A 21,904-nucleotide genomic window follows, 5' to 3' on the forward strand; every position below is an offset into this window, starting at 1 on the left:
GGTGTTATGAAACGCACAGAATTTAACATGCTGGGCACAATCTTGTTAAATCTTGCCAATTTACCCGTTTCGCTGATGATGTGGACATTGTCGGACGGACATTCCAAGTAGTCGCTTTACTAGTAATAGTGTAGTAATCGACGCGGACGAGTTCGAGAAGATAGACGAACTTGTCTAGCTCGTGACGTCGGATAACAACTGTTTATGTAGTTACTACGGGCTAAACGAGACCATAAGATCTGATAGGCTTCAATCCCGTAGACAATGCTCAACGGGGACTTGCAAGCGTTGGCCAGCGTTCCCCGTTTATGTTGTCAAGATGACGCACAACTATCAGAAGCGATCGTCATTCTTTGACTAGTAGCGTTTGTCCAGCCCGGTGACGCACTGCGGATGAAGTGCACTACTGTGCTGGGAGTTGTTTTGCAAATATCAGAGGTTTCTAATAGCTCTCCGTCGAGGAACCTTAACCTTTTATTGAAAATTGTTTAACATCGGCACAACAGATGTTCCGCGTCTTCTTTTTCTATGCTAAAGAAGTGACATATATCATCTTGAAGTTTTCCCATAAGCTTCAGATGATAGCGAATCGGATAGTCCTATTATAATACTGATCCGCCTTTAACTCCGCCAGTGACGGACCTTTGCTGAAAAACCGCCACGTGTGGCTCCCTAAAAAAGAGTGAACAAGTGATGGGGAAATTGGATCTGACCCGAGCTGTCTGTCACAAGCCAGGATAAAGAAGGAGTGTTAAGATTTGTCGCTCGGCGTACCGCTTCGGATGACTTCACCATGGTAAATTTGTGGTGTATCCATCCGGAAACGCACATCAAGTCTCTTCCGTGGCAAATCTTGGAAAAATCTTTTACTCTCAATGCAGCAAGTAGTCCAGGAGCATGCTACATTTTGAGCAAACTGCGGAAGAGGACCCCAATCCTCGGTGTAATGCAACCCGTGCCTAGGGATGAATGCTTGGGGGGAGGGGATCTAATAAAGTTTCCCAAGGTCGAATGGAGCCTGCATGGTACCAGAGCACCCTGTGCAGTAAATTGCTCCCTCTGCTGGTAAAGCTGGTAAAGGACAGTTGATTTTCTTCCCAGCAGAGTACAACCATCGCGACCTTACTAAAATAATTGATGGGGCAACCAACGACCCACAAGTCGTTGGTGTGGAGGTTGCGCACGGTCGATACTGGTGAAGTGATGGACACAGTGATGGAAGAGGACTTCAACCTCGACAGCAAATCGCTGGAAGGAGGACTCTCGGTTTCATCCCTGATCCTAAAGTCACCAACAGCGAATGCGAAAAGTGACGCGGACAACCTTCCCGATCCAGCGACCCTACCTGAAGTCAAAGGGCAACCTGAGGCTTCCGGAGATGTGACCAAGCGTCTCTCCAATGCGCAACGGCGACGGCAGAGGTAATATCGTAGCAAGGGCTACTCAAAGGAGGAAGCGGAGGAACTCACCCTTCTACCGGCCGGCCAGCTTGGCCAGCGGGACCTGGTCGTTACCAAAAGGCTACGATCTGCTGATACGGCGTCCCCGAATATCAGCAACAAAGGTCCCACTAAAAACAGACCAGGCAGTCGAGCCTGCGCAGGTCCTTTAGCACCAAAACCACCCACGGGGTGCACATACAGAGAAATAGTGGATGATTTTAGCGAAGCCATAACTACGGCTGATCATCCCGTTTCCCTGCTAACTACGGATCAGCTCCAAACTGTCCGCGCCGTTCTTCTGGATCACATTGCTGACCAGGAGACTCCAGACATTAGGCCAAAGTTCAGAAGCTGCCAGTTCTAGAACGGCTACTTGACACAGGCTTGCTCTGACCAGAACACGGTCGAATGGCTGGAGCAAACGGCATCGACTCTCGTCCCGTGGGAAGGGGCACAACTACGAGCCTACGACACGAAGGACCTGCCGAAGGCACATTACATACCTTGGGGTACTTCCAGGACAGTGTCGGCACCACGGACGCGAGGATATTGAGATTCATTCCTCCAGAATCATAACGACGGCTTTTCAGCACAAGCGTGGCAGATACGTCGTCGCAATGTGTTTGGAAATACCGTCGAACTGTTGATGGAGGATGACCAAATATCGGTCAGATCGCCAAGATGCGCTTTATGCTAAACTATGGGCCTTATTCTCACAGTCACCTCACCTCACCTCACTTATTTCACTTTCCTGTCACCTCACCTAAAGTCACCTCTCCTTACAGGCCCCATTTGATTTGTACAGTCACCCAGGTGACTGTGAGGATCGCAAATTGTCAGCTCACCCAAAAAATTTAGGTGAGGTGACTGTGAGAATAGGGCCCTATATGTTTGGCAAAGCACGCATGTGACAGGTTGGCCGAGGTCTGATCAACACAGGCGCAACAGTCTCTGCTACAAAGTCGAGGACGATACGAGCGGAACTCCCTTCTGGGAGCGCCCCGCTCCGGAAGTGCCCCACCGCCACCTAAACAATGCACTCCTGCGAAGACTAGACGAGCGCAGCGAAAACCTCGCAAGAGGCGTACGCAGCAACCACCAGTCGATAGCAAACCTCAGAGCCTCAATCCGCCGTTAAGTGCGGGTCAGACATCTGTGGCCTGTTGCCTGCAGCCTGAAAATAGTAATCCTAAAGAGACTGACTAAAGAACTGACATAGGAACTCATATTCCATTCGTCGAAACCAAGTGCGCATGAATCTTGATGAAACCTTCTGAATCTTTTGCTCGAAAACTTGTGGAGTATCAGTCGATGAACGCGACTGAAAATAATGACTGTAAGCAAACGGCAACAAATATCATCGTATCATCACGAAATCGATCCGTGCTGCCTAACGAAAACACCAGGCAATCAAACTTGTATCGTACAGTTCATAAAATCGCCTAAATGTTGAACTCGAAAAAATATTGTTCAAACTTTTCCTAGCAACTTTGAACAGAGTCACGCACAACAATCATCGTTGAGCAAATCAGGTTTAATGATGACAGGAGGCCGTGAGTGACTGAGCTCCAGTGTCTTTTCTTTAGTCAGTTTCTTTAAGTAATCCTGCCACAAAATGAGCAGCTTTCGCTGCATTCACGTGTACCTCCACCATGCCAAGGGCGCTTTTAGCGTCCAATGCCGGAGGTTCACCAAAGAGCAGCTGAGTGCTGCTTTGATCCAGGAGCCATGGGTTAACGATACCACGATCCACGATCAGACAAGAGGTCCTAGACCTTACTCTATGTAGCGCTTGTATAGCTGAGAAAGTCAAAAATTGGCATGTCTCTGATGAACCAAGTTTATCAGACCACAGACATATCATTTTCGACATCGAGGCCAATCCTCTAAAGAAATAAACAATTCAGGAATCCGAGGAAAACCAATTCCCAGATAACACAAAATCGTAATAGAAAGTTCACATTAAATCGTTTTCATGTCAATTTCACATTGGAATTGTATAATGATTAGAGTATGTCAAATCTAAGTGAACAATAAGTTGTTTTGCAGTCGTGCGTGCCTTCATATACAATTCATGACTGTGAATTATAAAGCAGGATAGGCGATTGCAATATTTGATTATATCTTAATCATATATTCAGGAGTATTTAGTTGCGTGTTATAAAAACTACGCAAAATAGAATTACAACTAATTGACAAAGCTTTCGCACGTATATCGCCTCCACTTTGGTACATATATGTTCTTATATGGCGTGAAATATAACTTTTTCGTTCAGATATGATTTCGTATATCTCAGTTGCAATCGAGATATACAAACCAAATGGTTTACTGGGTTGGAGTTCCCTTAGGAACCATCTGATTGCCTCACGTAATTCTTGTCACAATAACATACGAACTCCAGTTAAGCTGGATATTACCGCTAGTGACCTGCGATGTAGGATCACAGACGCGTATAACACAAATTGTCCCGTAAACATGCGAATAGTTTGCCGGGATGTGCCCTGGTGGAAAGAGACGCTCAGCAATCTCCATCGGAAGGCAAGGCGTCTGTTCAACAGGGCCAAAATCACGTCTAACTGGGAAGACTACAGAGCTTCCCATACCAAATACAACGCTTAGCTACGCATGTCAAAAGGAAATCACGAGTTAAATTTTGCGAAAACATACAAACTCTGCCAGAGGCTACGCGTCTGCAGAAACCGATGTCCAAGGACCACTGCAATAGTCTAGGGTAATTAAAAAAAGAGGATGGGAGTCTCATTGTTACCAGGGAAACTCTGGAAGTACAAATGAACACGCACTTCCCTGGTTCGACAGTGACCACTGGACAAGACTTAGGCGGGCAGGAGCGGAATGGATCATTACACAATGTGCCAAACGATTCGGTTCTACTTTCACGCCGATTGTTTATGGAGGCTTCGATCAATTGGGTACTCAGCTCTTTTGAACCAAAGAAATCTCCAAGTCCGGATGGTATTCTACCCATTTTCTTACGAAAACCGGACGGTGCTATAATGTTCGAGCTCATCAACCTCTTTCGAGCCTACTTCACTTTGGGGCATATCCCGGAGAATTGGCGGAAAGTAAGGGTGGTGTTCATACCTAAGGCTGGCAAAAAATCAGAGGGGTTGTGTACAAGACACGACCGCATATATAGGTGACGCAGGACTACGTAAGTCTCTTTGTAGTGATAGTAGCATGTACTCATGCTTGTAATCATTCGATTCTTCATGTATACATACTATATGCAACATATATACATGCTACATGCGTTGTATGTAACATTTATCAAAGTAGTAACATTGCATACCTTCAATTCTCAAAAGATTGTGCACTTGAAAACAATTTAACAAAATCAAAAACACAAACTATTACTTTCCAGCTACCTTACTGAAATTAAAGATTGTTTTTATTATCCATGGTTTCCCACGTTGAAAGGATTTTACCAAATCAATCCTATTTTATCAACAGCACATCTTTTCACTACACTTCTAATGAAACGGCAAGCATGCGTATTCATACAGAGCCGTATTATAACCGAACACTACAGCTGTAGCATATTTTTCCAACACAGATATCAAATTCGCCGAGGTTTAATCGTCACGCAGTAAAGAATTTGCGATCTGTTGGGACGACGAATTTGTGTCATTTTTTCTGGCACACTTCTCTAACACAGACATCATATTGGACTAGGTTTAATCGCGTTCGTAAGAAATCTGTTGGCACAAGGGAGCTTTGTCACTCTCTCTGGCGTACTTCCCAAGCAAGGACATCAAAATGGTCTAGATTGAACCGCGGTGTTAAGAAATCTTGTTGAAATGAGGAAACTCTGTCACTTGTTTTGGCTTACTTCCCAAGCACAGATATCAAATTGGTATAGGTTTAGATCATCGTAAAGAATCTTCCAACCAATCACGAAGCGAGAATTCTGGTAAAACATAGGTTCATTATTTTCAATTTTTCAATAGTTCAACATCAAGAATCCACACTTTTCTTTATTTGGGTGAATTCTTAGAAGATTTTCCAATCGATTGGTGTAAGAATATTGAAAATCAATAGTAAAACCACTGAGCTATTAGCGCTCAAAACCTTTCATTTTTCGTGACGCTCGCCTTTTTCGATTTTTTGGAATGACACCCTATCTCAAAACTTGCCGTAAGACGTAGTCCTACGTCAAAAGACAAAACCATGCCTAAGACTTTCAAACCGATAAGTCTGACTTCAACGCTTCTGCAGCTGATGGAGAAAATCACGGATAGCTATATCCGCGATGAGTTTTTAAAAAACTCTCCGTTACATGTAAATCAACTTGCATACCAACACGGTAAATCTACGGAACCACCGCACTGCACTGCTTAGTGACGTTAATTGAGAAATCGCTCAAACGCTTAAGCTCAAATACACGAAGTGGTTAAAGTTAAGGGAGATTCTAGTGACATTAATGCATGCGTCGCTTCGCATCTAAATAAAGGCGAATCACAGATGCCCAACTTAATTTTCTATAATTACGGCAGAAGCCGCCTTTTTTGATATGATAACAAAGGTTCACTATGATAGAAGTAACCGGGACCAAGACGCCTAAATATGCCTCTAATGGTAATTAACTATGAGGCGTCTTGACAGGGGCTTGGTTTTGATTACAGACAAGGCTTTTACAAAGTAGATAAGAAATTCACATTCTTTTTTGCTTTCAATACTTTTCAACCAAACCGTAATTTGTTTTTTTCTTTGATAAATGATACGAATATGTCAAAACTGTGCATGTAGCATATCACGTGCGATTAATTTATCGCAGAAAAAATTACGATTTCTATAGGATTAAGCTAGAGAAGTCCCAGAGAAACCCCGTTCTCATAAATCAACTTGAATTGGTTGGCAATTATGTTAAATGCAACAAAAAGATTGCCAAGAGCACAAATGTTTTACAATCTTCTTCAAAATATAAATAACGTTGGCTAAATAAACATACCTATGTTTCCGGTGTTTGCAAAATAAAAAAAAACATTTGCAAAACATTATTCTATAATAACCAGTTAATCTCGTTTTATTGGAATGTAGTGAAAAGCTTATTCGAATATAGCTACTTTTATCAGAGATCGGATAACCTTTCCACTTGGGAAAGGCAAGAACGCCCATCGAAAAAATGTCGATGTGCGAAAAAAAATGAATGCCACCGAGAAGTCGCAGCAAACCTAACCCGTGTTTCCAAGCAAGTTATAGCAAATATTTATACGATACGGCGCAGAACCGGGAACTACCGAATACTACCAGCGGGCTATAAATACCCTAACAGCAAGCCAGTATACCGAGCAGACACATGTGGCAAGCTCCTAAGTCTTGCGATTTTTTGCTGACTGCGTGTCTCAAAGGTATAGCGACAAACTGTGGTGGGTAGAGTGAAATCTACCTCAAGGATTGTTTGTTGCTTTCACTGCGCTCCGTTCGTTCGTTCAACATTTGCTGTTAGAGAACGGCGATGGTTGTCATTTAACATCAACAGCATAACAATCGATGCGAAGTCCTATATTGAAAGCTATGGCTGCAGAAAGCAGTGGTTGTCAGCGAAAGTGTGATAATTCAATTGGCGAACGTTAGACCTTTCCTTCGCTGAATGCACAGTAGGAAAATAACAATGCAAGTTTCCAACAGCTCACGACTTTCATATTAGAGAGCAGCTGTGCTGCTCGTATACTCGGATTTTACTGCAATTGTCATTTTCCTAATGCCACGTACCGAGCTGCTGGCAGCTCATCGCGTGACGCGTCTGGTTGGATTACACTAGCCAGACGCCGCTGCGATTAAATGTAATCGCATTAAACAACTTCACAAAATCAATACTAATTTTCAAACAGTTTATCTTAATCCGTACTAGGAAATACATTCACTGATATTCAGTCTGTTTCTACATTACAAAATTTAAATTATTTCGTAAGTTATGGTTGGACTACTGTCGGGTGTCCTAAGCTATTTGGCACTGGTCCAAGGTCGGCTCTGCGATAAATTACAAATAACAACACCCGAGCGCAATTAACCAGCTATTTGACGACAGTGCTTCTTAGATTTCGCAAGCCTAATTTTCCGCCTGCAGTCAATCGAGCGAGCATTTCTTTGCCGCCCAGCCCGTTTATCGGAACGCGTCACCTGATGAGGCGAGCATTAATCCGATCAGATGAAAGGGGTCTTTCGAATCAGATTACGCAAATGCCGGTCAACGTTCGTTGAGATGTCTCAATGTAAGTACCTATGATAATAAACTGCGTCTATTTTTTATTTATTCAGAACAGTAGACGTTATCAGCGTGTTAGCGGAGTTGTTTACACTGTTCCGCACGAGTGAACTTGAGGGCAAAGTAGCACCTGGCAGCTCTGGCCTAAGTGTTGTTGGAATACGATTTCGAACTGAGTTGCGGTTGAATCTCTGTGCTCGATGGTCGTGACTGAATTGATTGAAAAAATATCTATTAAAGATATCATTATTTGGGTAGATTATATGATTTTTATTGAACGTCATCCAACCATATCGCAGATTATCAGCTCGTAACGAACGTCCCACTTACAAATCCAGCGAAACAGCTGTTTCCGATAAAATCGTTTCTGTTCGAGCAAGTCTCACTGTGTGTGGATTACATACTGGCAAGGACGGTTGGATAAACAGTTTCACGTGGTTAATGAACAATGCACAGAATGTACCCTGCCGGGTTACTCCACGAACAAACGGAAAGACAACAGCACGTATCCATTAAATCTAACCCGAAATGTACATATACATCAAGTGGCAATAGATTGGTTTGCAAATAATCGAATGGCTGTCAAATAAAAATTATCAATAGCCTCTTTACGTCATGTTGTTCCTTTCGTCGCTACGTTGTAAATGTTATCTGCTGCCGAATTACCTATACACACACTTATAACGAGCCCTCGGGACAGTCTTTCACGTGGAAAGAGAAAGGCGTAGAGCGCACAAAAATACGCTTACTGTCGCCTAGTGGGGTCATCGTCGCGAAAACGTCAAGTCCGCAGGGTTGGGCAGTATGATTGAGCCAATCCGGATCAATTCGGATTGTGGTAATGCGATGCGTGCCACTCCATTTGCTTGTGTCGTGTGACAGCTGATGCGCGGTTTGATGATCTTGACATTTACAAGGTATAAATTTGTGATATTTAAAATTTCAGTTTCACTAACTTCGGTTTCGATTCCAAAAAAAGCTACAGAAGAAACATTTGGATGTTCCGCACGTTCAACGATGAAAAAATGTGGAAAATTTCTCAAAATTTTCCACGTTTTTGTCATCGGTGGACATGTGGATTTCACTCTGTTGAATGCAACACATCACAGACACAGATTCTTGTTGCGACAAAGAAAATAAAAATTAATTAGTGTAAAAGTGCCAACAGCTTTTTTCTACATTATACCACGCTTTCAGTCCGTCTTAACTAGTATGTTCGTTAAATTCTCCACCAGACATCCCGTATAAGAATGATGCTCACCACCTACTGGTTTGGCAGTACAGATCTTTGAAACTACCATCATTAAAGTCCAGAAAAGAGCAGGATGGAAATGCAAACAAATGTCTCTAGTTAGGTAAATGGTTGAAAAACGAATGTTTAATTTTTTTACCCAAAATTTAAGTAGGTCAACAGCAACGAAGTATCATTTCAATCCGTAAACTTCAAGGTTCTTTTCGCGCAAAGTGACGGAGAAATGGTTCAAACGTGCAATCGGCTCGTACGGATTTGACCCAATTTTCGCCTCCTTTTTAGGAAAAGATCCGTTTTTGTCAAACCCGCTTATATTTTTTTACTCATATCTCCGGAAATGTAAGATTAACCCTTTATAAGGCCGTGGCAAATATATTGCCACCAAAAAAAAATATTTGTTTTGCGTCTATAACGACATCAATATAATTATAGAAGCAAAATAAAAAATTTATGTTGGTGGCAATATAGTTGCCACTGCCTTATTTTCGCATTTTCAAAAGAAATTGCCCAGGAAATAAAAAACCAAATTTTAGCGGCGATGTTGCCAACTATACTCCGAAATTTACCAAATATACAAAGATACGAATATTGTGGAGTGAATAAAACACGGCAGGCTACAGTGAGCTGGCCGCGTAGCAAGGATGTCTGATGAGAGATAAGTGAAAACAATATTCAGCAGAGAACCCGACAGAAACCGCCGGTTTCGAGGCAAACACCGTACCCGTGGCAACCCAAGACCGAGAAGCGTAGAGAATCTCCTAAATTCGACCCAGATTCGATAAGCGACTTGTCAACAAAAAAAAAGAAAATAAGTTTGGCCACCCAATACCAAATTTCAAATTCCCTGTTTTCCCGGTTTATGTATAATTTTCCCGACCGAACATTTTTTTCAACTTATCGAATTACTTTAAAATTATTTGGTCATGTGAGCCGTTTTGAGATCTAGATAAAGAAAATTACTCTATTTTAAAAACACTTAGATCGTTTAGAAATGGAGCAATTCATTTCAATGCACATTCCACTCCAAACCCCAACAGCCTCAAATTGGGAGCAGGCGAAACTGCTGGATTATCCCAAAGGTGCTGTGGCGTGAGTTATCAAAAAGTACTAGAAAACTCTTACGACTAGTCGCAAAGTGCAAACCAAGCGCCGATATGGAATTCTTGATCGGTTAAAGGTCATTCGGAAAGTCGAGGTTGATCCGAATATATCAGATTATGCTTGGCGAAAAAACTAAATGTTAACTGCTGTACTGTGTGGTGGATCCGGAAAGCTACAGGTGTTACCAAGCAAATGACCGGAATCTGGGCTTGTCACTTCTACGAACAGGTGAACAGCTGATGAAACGCGATGGATGTGTCTTGCTGACAATGAAACTTATGCGAAAGTCGATTACAATCAAATCCCAGGATCAAATTCTTCAAGACTTCTGCTCGCGTCACGGTTCCTAGCAGATTCAAGTTTGTTTGAGCGGATAACTTCGCGAAAAATGTATGATTTGGCAAGGGATCTGCTCCAATAGCAAGAAAACTAGCCTTTTTTGTGACGTACACCATGAATACGGAAGTAAACCAGCGCCTCTACATATAGATTTTACCGTTCAATAAGATCCATGATAGTCCAGTTACGTTTTGGCCAGATCTGCATACCTCGCTGTCATTACAACAAGTACGTGCTACAATGATTCAACGACAGTGGAGTCCAGTTCGTCACAAAAGAGCTGAATCCAACAAATAGTGCCCAGTTCCGTCTAACAGAGATTAAATTGAAGCTGAAGATGAAGGGAGCATTGGAAGATGAATAACATTGGTCATAAAAAGAATTGGTGGAATCGGCTCGGTCATGTTCTTTCTTTCGTCTTCAGGAAGTGTTTCAGTTGAAAGAATGGTTATAAATACACGCGTTTGAAAGTGTCCCATTTCACAATGATCTAAACTTTACATTCTATGTAAAATGTCATACTAATAAAATAGCTAATCTAACTCTTTAAGCACCAGCCCACACAATGGTGAAAGCTTTTGGCAAAGACTATCCGGAATCGTTCACGTAACCTACAAAGTATGAAAGTTGACCAACGTTAGTCTAAAAGATGCACTTCGTGATCCAATAGTTAAAAAATTAATAAAAATCAAAAATAGAATGATTTGCTGTTTGACAGATATCAACCAAACTGATTGCTTGAAATGATGTCAGAAATTCTCTCCCTCTCTTCTATCTTTCTGATAGAGCTCTTCATTTTGACCGAGCTTTTGACAGCTCCCATATGAAACCTGTATCGTCCGATGACCATAGTTTATCTATTCACTGTGTTGTCTGAGGTGAACTGAAAAGAAAACTTTTTACTGGTTTACTTTTCAGCTATTGTCTTATCCCAAAATTTTTTTTTAAATTGAAAAAATGCTATTTTTATTACTTTTACTCGTCAAATTTGAAAAAGTCTTCATGTGACGATACAGTGACATCATATGTTACCATATTATGTGAAAATTTATATACCGCTAAAATACCCAATTGGGCGTTTTACTGGTTCTTGCCCGATTGCCAAGATTTTCTGATTGGCTTGCGTAAAATTTGTCAATAAAATTTATTGGAGAAAAAAGTTCGTCTAAAATGCTATAGAAACATATATGAGTCGATCATTTCTCAGCACATTTAGTGAAATACTTTTCGCAAATTTTTTAACTTTCATTAACACTAGATATACCAGCATTTTAAATATACCTATTTATACCAAGACCAGTCAAAATGACTGGTGGATAAGAAAAGGTTGGTTACGACTGAATAATGTGCAACACAGACCCCATAGTGGTCCTTAGCCTCTTATCCAGCAACTTCTATCTCTGCCTCCTCGTGGTAGGGTAACCAACCTGTTTTGGACCCAATCTGCAGTTGTACATAATTTGGATATTTCCCTTTGATTTTGCTGTTAGTGTCCAAATTATGTACAGCTACAGATGGGGTCCAAAATAGGTTGATTACCCTACCAGCCGTAATACGAGCAACCTTAGCGGAGGTGTGATAACCAACCCTGGTGGAAACTAAGGTCGTATACCGACATGCAAGGAGGCACTGTCTTGTCTCGGCACTATACGTTGGCAGCCCCATTATGAGACTCGGTAGCATAACCCTAGTAAAGCAAGCTATTTTTATCTAAAATATTACGAAAAATCAAGAAAATTCATCTCGGAACATTTAGCATGGACAAAGGCGATGAAACAAGGATTTGGAATGGATGCTTCCTACCTAGAACTGTAAATCACTAAATTTCGTGGATGGCGACAGGATGTTGCTCGTTCTGTTAGAACCGCAAAAGTTCGGCATTGTGACACTACAGGAGATACGTCGCAAAGGCGGGAAGGTGTGGGGGATCCGTGGCGGCAAGGCCCAATTTTGCCAGAACGGTGGAGCAACCAACGAGCTGGAAACGGGCTCCGTAGTAATGGGCAGAATGCAGGATCACGAGAGGATGTGTGTGTTGAGGATAATAGGCCGTTTCTTCAAATACACCATCATAAACGTGCACTGGCCACACGAAGGTAGACCTAACGACGAGAAAAAAGCGTTCGAAGTCCAGCTGGAGGTAACATACGATAGCTGTTCGCCACGGGATATGATCATCATTGGGGACATGAACGCTCAGATCAACAGGGAAGCAATGTATAGTGATAACGGCCAGTGATCCATCAACTTTGCAGCTTCCCGAGACCTGGGGATCAGAAACACATTCTTTCCCCGCATAGATCTACAAAATCACCAGGAGATCACCTGACCAACTAACATTCAACCTAATCGACCATATTTTCATCGAAGGCCGGGTTTTCTCGAACATCACCAACGTACGCTCCCTACGGGGTACGGATATCGACTCAGATCATTACCTAGTAGCAGTACACGTGCGCTCAAAATTATCGACGGTATATATCTTGCGACAAAGCCACCCTCCTCGGTTGAACATTTGATAATTAGACAATCCGCAAGGTGCTGAGAACTACGCGCGTACTACGCGCCTTCCTCTGTGGCCAGGCGCTTCGACCCTCGAAAAAAAAATGGAGCAGGATACGTTCGGCCATCAGTGAGGCCGCAAAACGCCAGAAGGAGAGCTAGCACCACTGTTTCAGGCTAGTGAGATGCACAAGTTCTATGGAAAGGTAAACCGATCTCGTAAAGGATACACACCGAGGCCTGATATGTGTAGGAACGAACAGGGAAACCTGGCCTGGAACCTGGAACTGGTGGAGGCAGTTCTTTGATAGGGATCTCAATTGCGATATAGCAAAACGAAATGGAGCAAAAGTCAACGTAGGAGAGCCTATAGGCGTTTCGACTTCCGATCTCATAGAGATCTGGCGAGAAATCGGTCAGTTGAAGAATAGAACCGCCGAAAAGGACCGACTCTTGACAAAACTCTACAATAATGGCATAGAACCATTAGGAACAGCACTTCACTGTATAATTTCATGTTTCGGACTCACCGTTCTCCCGAAATGCTACATTTCTTTATAGAATCTTGCACCAGTCATTTTGACTGGTGCTGGTATAAATGGCAAAAGCAAAAATTATATTTGTTACTAATATATATAAAGTAACATTAAGTTCATAAAATGTATTCTTTACTTATAGCTACAAAAGTCATAACATCGTTTCTGAAAGCAAATGTTGTATGTTGTAGAAATTTCAAATTGAAATTGCACGACCAGTCAAAATGACTGGTGTGGTATATCTAGTGTTAAGAGATAGTCTATGTTCGAGTAAATCAAGGTAGGAATAGTAGATAATTTGCAGCCGTTCTACTAGAAGCAATTTAAGGACTAAGCAGCGCACTTTGGAGAGAAAAAAGAAGAAACAAAAGGGGGCTTGAAAAAACTTAAAATTTAGTTTCACCATGTGCTCACAGTAGACGTTATTGAGTAAAGTCAGAGACACATCAGGCATAGAGACTGGACCCAAATTACTGAATTGATTTTTAACTGATCAACACGCTAAAATTTAATGAATGAATGTTTTAATGAAGAAATGTAGTACGCTAGTTTTATAAAAGAAATAGTGCATATCAGTAACTTGCAGTTACAACTGTCAAACTATTTTCTTTATTTTTTAGACTGTTATATCAGGACTGGTTCGTCCCATTGTAACTTTTTAAAAAGTTTTAAATATCAAAAATCATCTTAAACAAAAATTTTACAGATTTACGCTTGTCTCCAAATTTGTCATTAACAAAAGCTCTGCTATTTCCAAATGTTTTGCATCGGAAATCCGACCGCATTTGATAGAATCCGTCTGACTAAAAGGACAAACATATATCGTTTTCAAGGAGAGGGCTAAATATATCATGGCATTACGCCGTAAACAAAAACTGTTTCAGCCAAATAAAAAAGTCCGTACGATTGATATTAGACAACACTTAGTGTTCGATGGCAACTTATCATTTCAACCGCAGCTGTTCAGACTAGATTTCACCTTTTATTGGAAACGTAACGGTTTCACGATCAATATTTGCCACGATGGAAAAAAGCATGAAAATAGCAAACCATAGAAAGAGCAAAAGTCAAAACTCTTAAAACTCCCGAAACGATATCCATTTTCTATCGCTCCGCATGTGCTGTGTCCGCAGACAAGCAGCAGACGTTCGTTACCTCCGCATACTGATGAGACAGTCCAAACTCCTTCAACGCTGCCGACAGATCGTGTATATCAATGCGTCCATTCCCGTCCCGATCGAGCTTGTTGAAGATTTTCTCCAGCCGCTCCTCATCCGCCTGCGGAAGCTCGTGCAAATAGTGCACCCCTGGATATGCTTGTTCCGGAGTATGACTACCGCCGCTGTTGTTTGCTTGGTTAACCATCTTTTCTAAGCCACAAAACCCAAAATTTCTCCCAAATTCCGAACAAAAATCACTTTCACCACTCTTTTTCCACTTTTCTAGTGGCAGCGTTCAATTCGCTGATTTTTTCACGGAACTCGCTGGCTCTTTGCTGACTCACACACGAGATTGTCTCACGTTTTCGCACAAGCGAAAAAATGGGTTGAGAAACTTTTTGCCCACTTAGAAGCTAGACAGACCTACTGGAATATTCCAAATTTTCCATTTCGGTTTTTGAAACTTGTACTCTGTATACTTTATCGCATATCAAACTACTTCGTTTGCATATTCAACGCTAGAATAAGACTTTTCTGCCTCAGGAAAGAAGCGTTTTTCTCACACGAAACGCGACACCAATGAACCTATAAAACAAAACACACATTCGTATGCAACCACGATCGAAGAAACACTAACGCGAGAGACCAAAAATCAGATGAAGAAAGTTTCATGACGAACTGTCAAAACTGACGGTTATCCAGAAGCCCGCCTGATGCACAAAAGAAACTGACGCGACGCCACCCCACACACAGTGTTGAAGCCAGTGCGGCTTTCGGAACCGAAAGTTTCGATGTCACGATTTAAATATATTTATTGCAGATTGCAAGAAAAATCCTCACATTGCGATTACCTTGACAGCTGAACTAAACCACCAAAAGATCACCGCATGATTTATTATAGTAATTTAGTATATGAAAATTTATCAAATTAATTATTTTCCGTCATAAACACGCTACAAAACTGATATTTTATCGAACCACAAAACAGAAAACCTAAATTTTAATTTTGCGGTTGTATCGCGGATGAGCGCGTTACTACCGCCCCAGCAGGAGGATTTATTATAAGCGCCGCAATATTTAAATGAAGATAAATATCCAGCTTTTTACGCGCTACAATGGCGGATGCTATAAATTGTGTTCGTAATATTCGAACAATCTTTTTGACAACTCTGCATCCATCAAAACTGGGCACTCTTCTCATGTACGGCAGTGTTGCTCTTTCTTTCGTTTACGCAAAAGAAGCAGAGCAATAGTTTTGGTTACTGTGGTAGTTGAAGGAATCTAGGATTTTCTACTTCGGAGGAGAATACTTAATATTCGACTGTACTGATTCGTTGCTTATATAAAATTGATTTTATTTCCGCTGCACAATACAAGGCCTACTATATTCAATTCTTCACTATTCACCACATCTCCTTTTTTCTAACAGATCACATCTTGTCGTTAGCATAGTCTTGTCATAAACGTCTGTGTACCAGATGAGATAGACGGACTGGTAACAGTTCGGATTGTTTACCTGATCCTGAGTTACTTAGCACAACGTTATCACCGAAATTTGAGCAAATTAATCCATGAGCATTGTTACCGAACTATCAACGTTTTCCAGTTTGGTTGTAATCCTTTTGTAGAACATCGCCGGTTATAGGATTAGGTATCTGTACATGGTTTCTCCCTATGGCGTTGTATAGATTTCTTCGAGATGTCAGAACATAGTGATGATGGTGGCTATGGGTATACTGATAAATGGAGTGCTACTAGGGGTGCTTTCGGTCACGTTCTCAGCCGATATCTGTCCGGGATGATCCGTTGATTTGTTGATGTAGAAGCTGCTGTCCATAGGCATAGTGTATACGTAGGATTGGTGGCCGCCGCGCCGGAAATGGCCACTCGCGGCAGGCTCTGCGTTAGCTCAATCACCAGTTGGTTATTTTTCTTTGCATTAAGCGCAGCTTCGGCGTACGGTACCGGAGGCGGGGTTACCTTTGCGCTCCTCCAGTGGTTTTGGCAGCGACCAGCAAGTCAGATAAAGCAGTCATTGTTGCCGCGCACATGGACTATCGTTCACGTAGAATCCCGTAGGATGATCCCATATGAACTAGATTTATCATCATACTCAATGGATTCCTCTTCATCGTTGATTGGCTTCGATTAATTTTCAGCACTGTTTCCATTATAAATTGCACATGCTCTCACAATTACTTGTAGCCTTGGACAATCGTACTGGAGTGTCTTCGGTGCAAAATCTCTACAGCATCAGTGTGTCTGGTATTCCAATTCTTTCCCCATATTGATATAGGATTCCAACAGCAAATCGTCATACTCCTCAGCATTGTCGTCATCATTCGAATCACCGTCTTCGGATCCATTACAAACTTCCGGAACAGGCAACACCGGTGGTCCTACCAGAAGTGCCTATCTCGCGATCAACTTCGATTCCTGGCCCTGAAATAAATCTTAGATTTTTCTTATTTTACCGCTTAGACATTTTTTGTATTATTTTGTGTTGCCTAGCAATAGTTTTCATTACTGCAATCTTTATTCAAACATGTTTTCATATATGTTACGCAATACATTTTTTTTTACCGAACCGTCTGATTCGAAACGGATATAACTTCATCGGTTTGCCTGACCCGAACGGAATTTTCCGTCGCTTAGGCTCCTCATTTGAGGCTCGTTTTGTCTTTCCTGACCCAACAGAACTCTGTTCGTTGCTTAGGAAAACCTCTCGTTCGTAACGAGGTACTTTTTCTATTGCCTGACCCGAACGGAATTTTCCGCCGCTTAGGCGCTTCATTTGAAGCATGTTTTGTCTTTCCTGACCCAACAATTTGTTGCTTAGGAAACTCTCTCGTTCGTAACGAGGTTCTTTCTCTATTGCCTGACCCGATCGGAATTTTCCAATCGCTTAGGCCTACACATTGTTCTTTGAACAATTCATTATTCCCATTTGTTTTTCATTTTCACTTACCAACCAAGTCTTCTGATTTCTTGTGGGTTCTACTCGTCGCCAATGTGGTAGTTGAAGGAATCTAGGATTTTCTACTTCGGAGGAGAACACTTAATATTCGACTGTACTGATTCGTTGCTTATATAAAATTGATTTTATTTCCGCTGCACAATACAAGGCCTACTATATTCAATTCTTCACTATTCACCACAGTTACATTTCGCTCATTTTTGCTCTCCTTCTTTGGCGTAAACGAAAGAAAGAGCACGGTAGTGTTGCAAGAGGAAAATGCCAGATTTGATGTATGCAGAGTTGTCAAAAAGATTGTACGCATATTACGAACATAATTTATAGCGGCCATCATTACAGCGCGTAAAAAGCTGGATATATTACCTCATCAGAACAACTCTTGCCACATACTGTTATGGGACTTGACAGCTCAAGATCGTGTGAAAAAGGTACAGAATAGGGATGGGAAAACTATCATTAACTACTGATAGTTATCAGTAAGGAATAATATCACTAAGTATCAGTAAGGTTTCGCTATTATTGATATTTACTGATATAGTTACGTTGTCCCGTTAGAAAAATTAGTTAGATTAAACTTATTGGTCGGTAGTTGCGTACGATAGACGTGGATGACACAATATCTTGTAGTCAATGTCAGTAGCCTAAAGCCGGGGTAGCTCGTGCTGATTCAAGCAATCGTTTCCATTTAACCCGAACTTTGGCCGCTCGTCGCCAATTTTCCAGTCGTCTTAAAAGTCGACATATCTGGCCCACCGTAGCCTACTGACTTCCGCCAAATGTACGATGAGATTCTCTCCAAACAATGCCTGTAGCTCGTGATTCATACGTCTCCACCACTCTTCGCTTTCAGTTTGTACTCCGCCAAATATCCGCAGCACCCTTTCGTTTGGACACGGCAAGGGCGCGTATATCCTCCGTAAGCGACCTTACAAGTGCATAAAGAGCTACTGCCCTAATAAAAGATTTGTGCATTATCGGCTTCGTACGGTAGCATATGCTTCTTGATCGTAGCGTATAGCGAAGGGCAAAGCAAAGGCTCGATTTCCCGCTTGGCTGCGCCGCTGGATTGCCTTACTAATGTTGTCCACGGTCACCAGCAATCCAAAATAAACGAGTTCATCTACCACTTCTAGTTCGTCGCCGTCGAGGGTTACTATCCGTGAGAGGCATGCGTTTGGTTCCTTGGAGCCTCTTCCTTTCATGTATGTGATCTTTGACGTATTTATTATTAATCTGATCTTCCTAGACTACTGCTTTCAACCTGGCGTAGGTTTGCCTCCACCATCGCAAGGTTCCTAGCTATGAAATCAGTCATCTTGTCACCTTGTCTCAACCCTCGCCGTGTCTTGACGGGTGTGTCCCTGAGATGTGCACGAAACACCACTCGATCCAATAGCTCTGATCAGTAGCGTCAGTTTATCTGGGAAACCGTGTTCATCCAGTAAGTGCAATTGCTGGTCTTGATCGACTGATTCATGTCATGCGTAGGTATGATGTGCTCCCAACATATTTGCTGGATGGTAAAAATCTGGTTCGTAGTTGCGCGAGCCTCCATAAAACCAGCTTGGTAAATTACAAAGTAAACTTACAATGAAGAACGCAGTTATAATATTACAATTTTCCATTTTTTACTTCAATGGCCTGATGAGTAAAATTACTGATATTTACTGATAGTTATCAGTAACGTACTGAAATTACTGATAGTTATCAGTAGCGATTTTTAATGATAGTTCCCATCCCTAAATTTAATACAATAATCTGTGGGCTGGTCATTCATTACTATTTCAACCTTTATGATGTCCACAAGTGATTTTTAAAAGAAATCTTCTATGTCTTAGGCTGTGAACCATTTCGCGAAATTTTTAACTTTTTGGTTAAAATTTGACAGTTCGATGGTTTTCCGAAAATAACCCTGCTCGGGAGCAAAGTAAATTGATATATACCAGGTATGTGACCATCGAGGGTTGCATTAGAGTGTGTAGAAAGAAGAAGAAATAGTTCTGAAATATGGTGGAACTTGCATGAAAATTAACACTAAATTAATTGTAATTAATGAATGCAGCTATATTATTCCAGAGAAATATTTGAACATTTACAATGAAACGTAAGGAATATATTTAAAGTCATTTGCACTTGTAGCCGTCTTTATTATGCGTAAAAAATTTGAGAACATGGGTGACTAACTATTTCGATGTGCAATTGAAAAATGAATTAATGTTTCTAATACTTCACGATCAATACGGTATACGGTTGCTTAAATTAAAACACGTTCCATCCAACATTTTGCTTGCATGATGCTCTTGAATATCTGCCTTTGATGTCTTCTTTTAAAAAATAGTTTTATTCGAATAGATGCTTGTGCTACTGCTTGAAAATGCTTAAGTTGAAGTCACTGTTCCAAGATGATACCTTTTTATCATAAATTTACCCGTCTTAACACTACGTAGAAAACCATAAAAAGTAATCTTAGATTGCTACAAAACGGTCTTAGAAGATAAAACTTTAAAAGCTTACCAGAAATCAGACGAAAAATATCGCGGGCGGATAACAATGTTGCTCATGCTGCTTATTGAACAATCATGTCCGAGCGTTTAAAAAAAAATCTTTTTTGTTTTACTACTTGTAGGAAAGCGATATAACGACATTTCTTTGAGACATCTTGATACCGTTTTGACGAAAAAATTTCCGCTTGCAATTTGGAATGTTGAATTTCATTGTATTCATGAAAATACATACTAGAAATAATGTTCTAAGCATAAACATAAAAACTGTGAGAAAAAAAATAGACAAATCTTGCGTATCCAACGATTTTTTTAAAAAATTTACTAATTTTCCATACAAAATGCTCGAAATCTCAGAACTAGTGTAGATGTGTTAGTGCAAAGTGTATATGACAGCTCGCATTGTCATATACCTGGTATATATCAATTTACTTTGGCTCGGGAGCATGGTTAGTTTTAACCACCTCCACGACATCGCTATCTTGGTCTACAGAGTTTGACAGTACCCCCATTAAGTTGGACCCCTCAGTATTGTACCCCAAACAACAATGGCGTCGCATTGATTTTCTATGGAGTGATTTCCCGCCCAGTATTTTTGACGTTTCAGATTCAGTCACAGAAAAATGGCGACAAGCCGGGGGGTCGGTTTTAACCAAGTTCTGAGAGCCAATGAGATATGCACAGGTGAGGAAGAGAGCTTCGACAAGTTTCGCTGATTTTTCGATAGATTTGTTTTACATTGGTATGGATGCTTATCGCATTACAAATTTGTTCAAACAACCCGGATTGAAATGAGATGAATTTTATCTATCAAAAAAAGCAAATGAACATCAAAAATTCCTCCGATTTTAACTCGGATAGAAAAAACAATATTTTCATCCTCACCTTATATGCTCTCATTGAGCAAAAAAAGACTATCAATCCGTCAAATATGAAATGGTTCACATTCTGAACTGATTTTAACCACTCAAGGAGAAATAACCATCGAACTGTCAAATTTTAACCAAAAAGTTAAAAATTTCGCGAAATGGTTCACAGCCTTAATGGTTGCAGGCGTTGTACTTATGAACCCCCGTCCACGTATTTTCAAAGCCACCATTGTATTCAATAAAGAGTTGAATCGCTCCTCTCTTTTGAAAATTCAATTAAACAATGGCACTAACTGATTCTTATAAACATAAATATGCCAGAAATGCAGTTTACATTAGCCCTTGATCTAACGTCCTAACGTCCCCCTTTCGTACAACCCTTAAGCGGGGTACGCTGCTGAAAAGAAAACAGTTCAAGAAAAAATCTTGCTATTTACCGAAGAAATTTTGACAACTCCAATGCAAGCAACCACCTGTCATTTTTTCTTGTGGTAATAATTGCGCCGGATATTATTCCGTACGGAAAAGTGACGTTTTAATTCACCTGCATGTAAAACTGCGCCATCTGAACGTGAAATAATATTTCTTATGAAGTGCGTACTGCTTAAGAAATCGTAAACGAAATCGATTTCTTGAGCATTTCTTGTCCTATCTTTTTACCCATTACTTTTCAGCAGCGTACCCCGCTTTAGGGCTGTATACCTTGTAGTTTTTTCTTTTTGTAACGGACGTGTAGGAAACGTAAAAAGATGTTAGCCGCTTCTCTACCCTTCAGTTGCATACGCCTGCGTAAAACCCTTAAGCCCCGGACACAATGCATACGGATTTTACTACGTTGCGGAAATTTGACAGAAAACCCAGGTAAAAACTGTCAAATTGCCGCAACGTAGTAAAATCCGCATGCATTGTGTTTGGGGCTTTAGCGCCGTCAATGCGATCTCGAATGCGACCTTCTGAAAACTATAAAGCCAGAGAGGTGCTTGTGTTTTCCGCAGTGT

At 41.1% G+C, this 21,904-nt stretch overlaps 1 protein-coding gene across 2 annotated transcripts in view; it reads right to left on the reverse strand.

Annotated features, from left to right (window-relative positions):
• Positions 1–15,161, reverse strand: part of LOC128734720 (calcium-binding mitochondrial carrier protein SCaMC-2) — a 59,784-nt gene extending 44,623 nt beyond the window's left edge. For both annotated transcript variants that reach the window (XM_053829043.1, XM_053829042.1), the window contains exon 1: positions 14,555–15,161. In XM_053829043.1, the coding sequence (XP_053685018.1) occupies positions 14,555–14,764 (210 nt within the window). In that variant the 5' untranslated portion in view covers positions 14,765–15,161. The remainder of the gene's footprint in view (positions 1–14,554) is intronic.
• Between the last annotated feature and the right edge of the window lie 6,743 nt (positions 15,162–21,904).

The sequence above is a fragment of the Sabethes cyaneus genome, chromosome 2, assembly GCF_943734655.1.
Source record: "Sabethes cyaneus chromosome 2, idSabCyanKW18_F2, whole genome shotgun sequence".
In the NCBI taxonomy this organism is placed as follows: Eukaryota; Metazoa; Arthropoda; class Insecta; order Diptera; family Culicidae; genus Sabethes; species Sabethes cyaneus.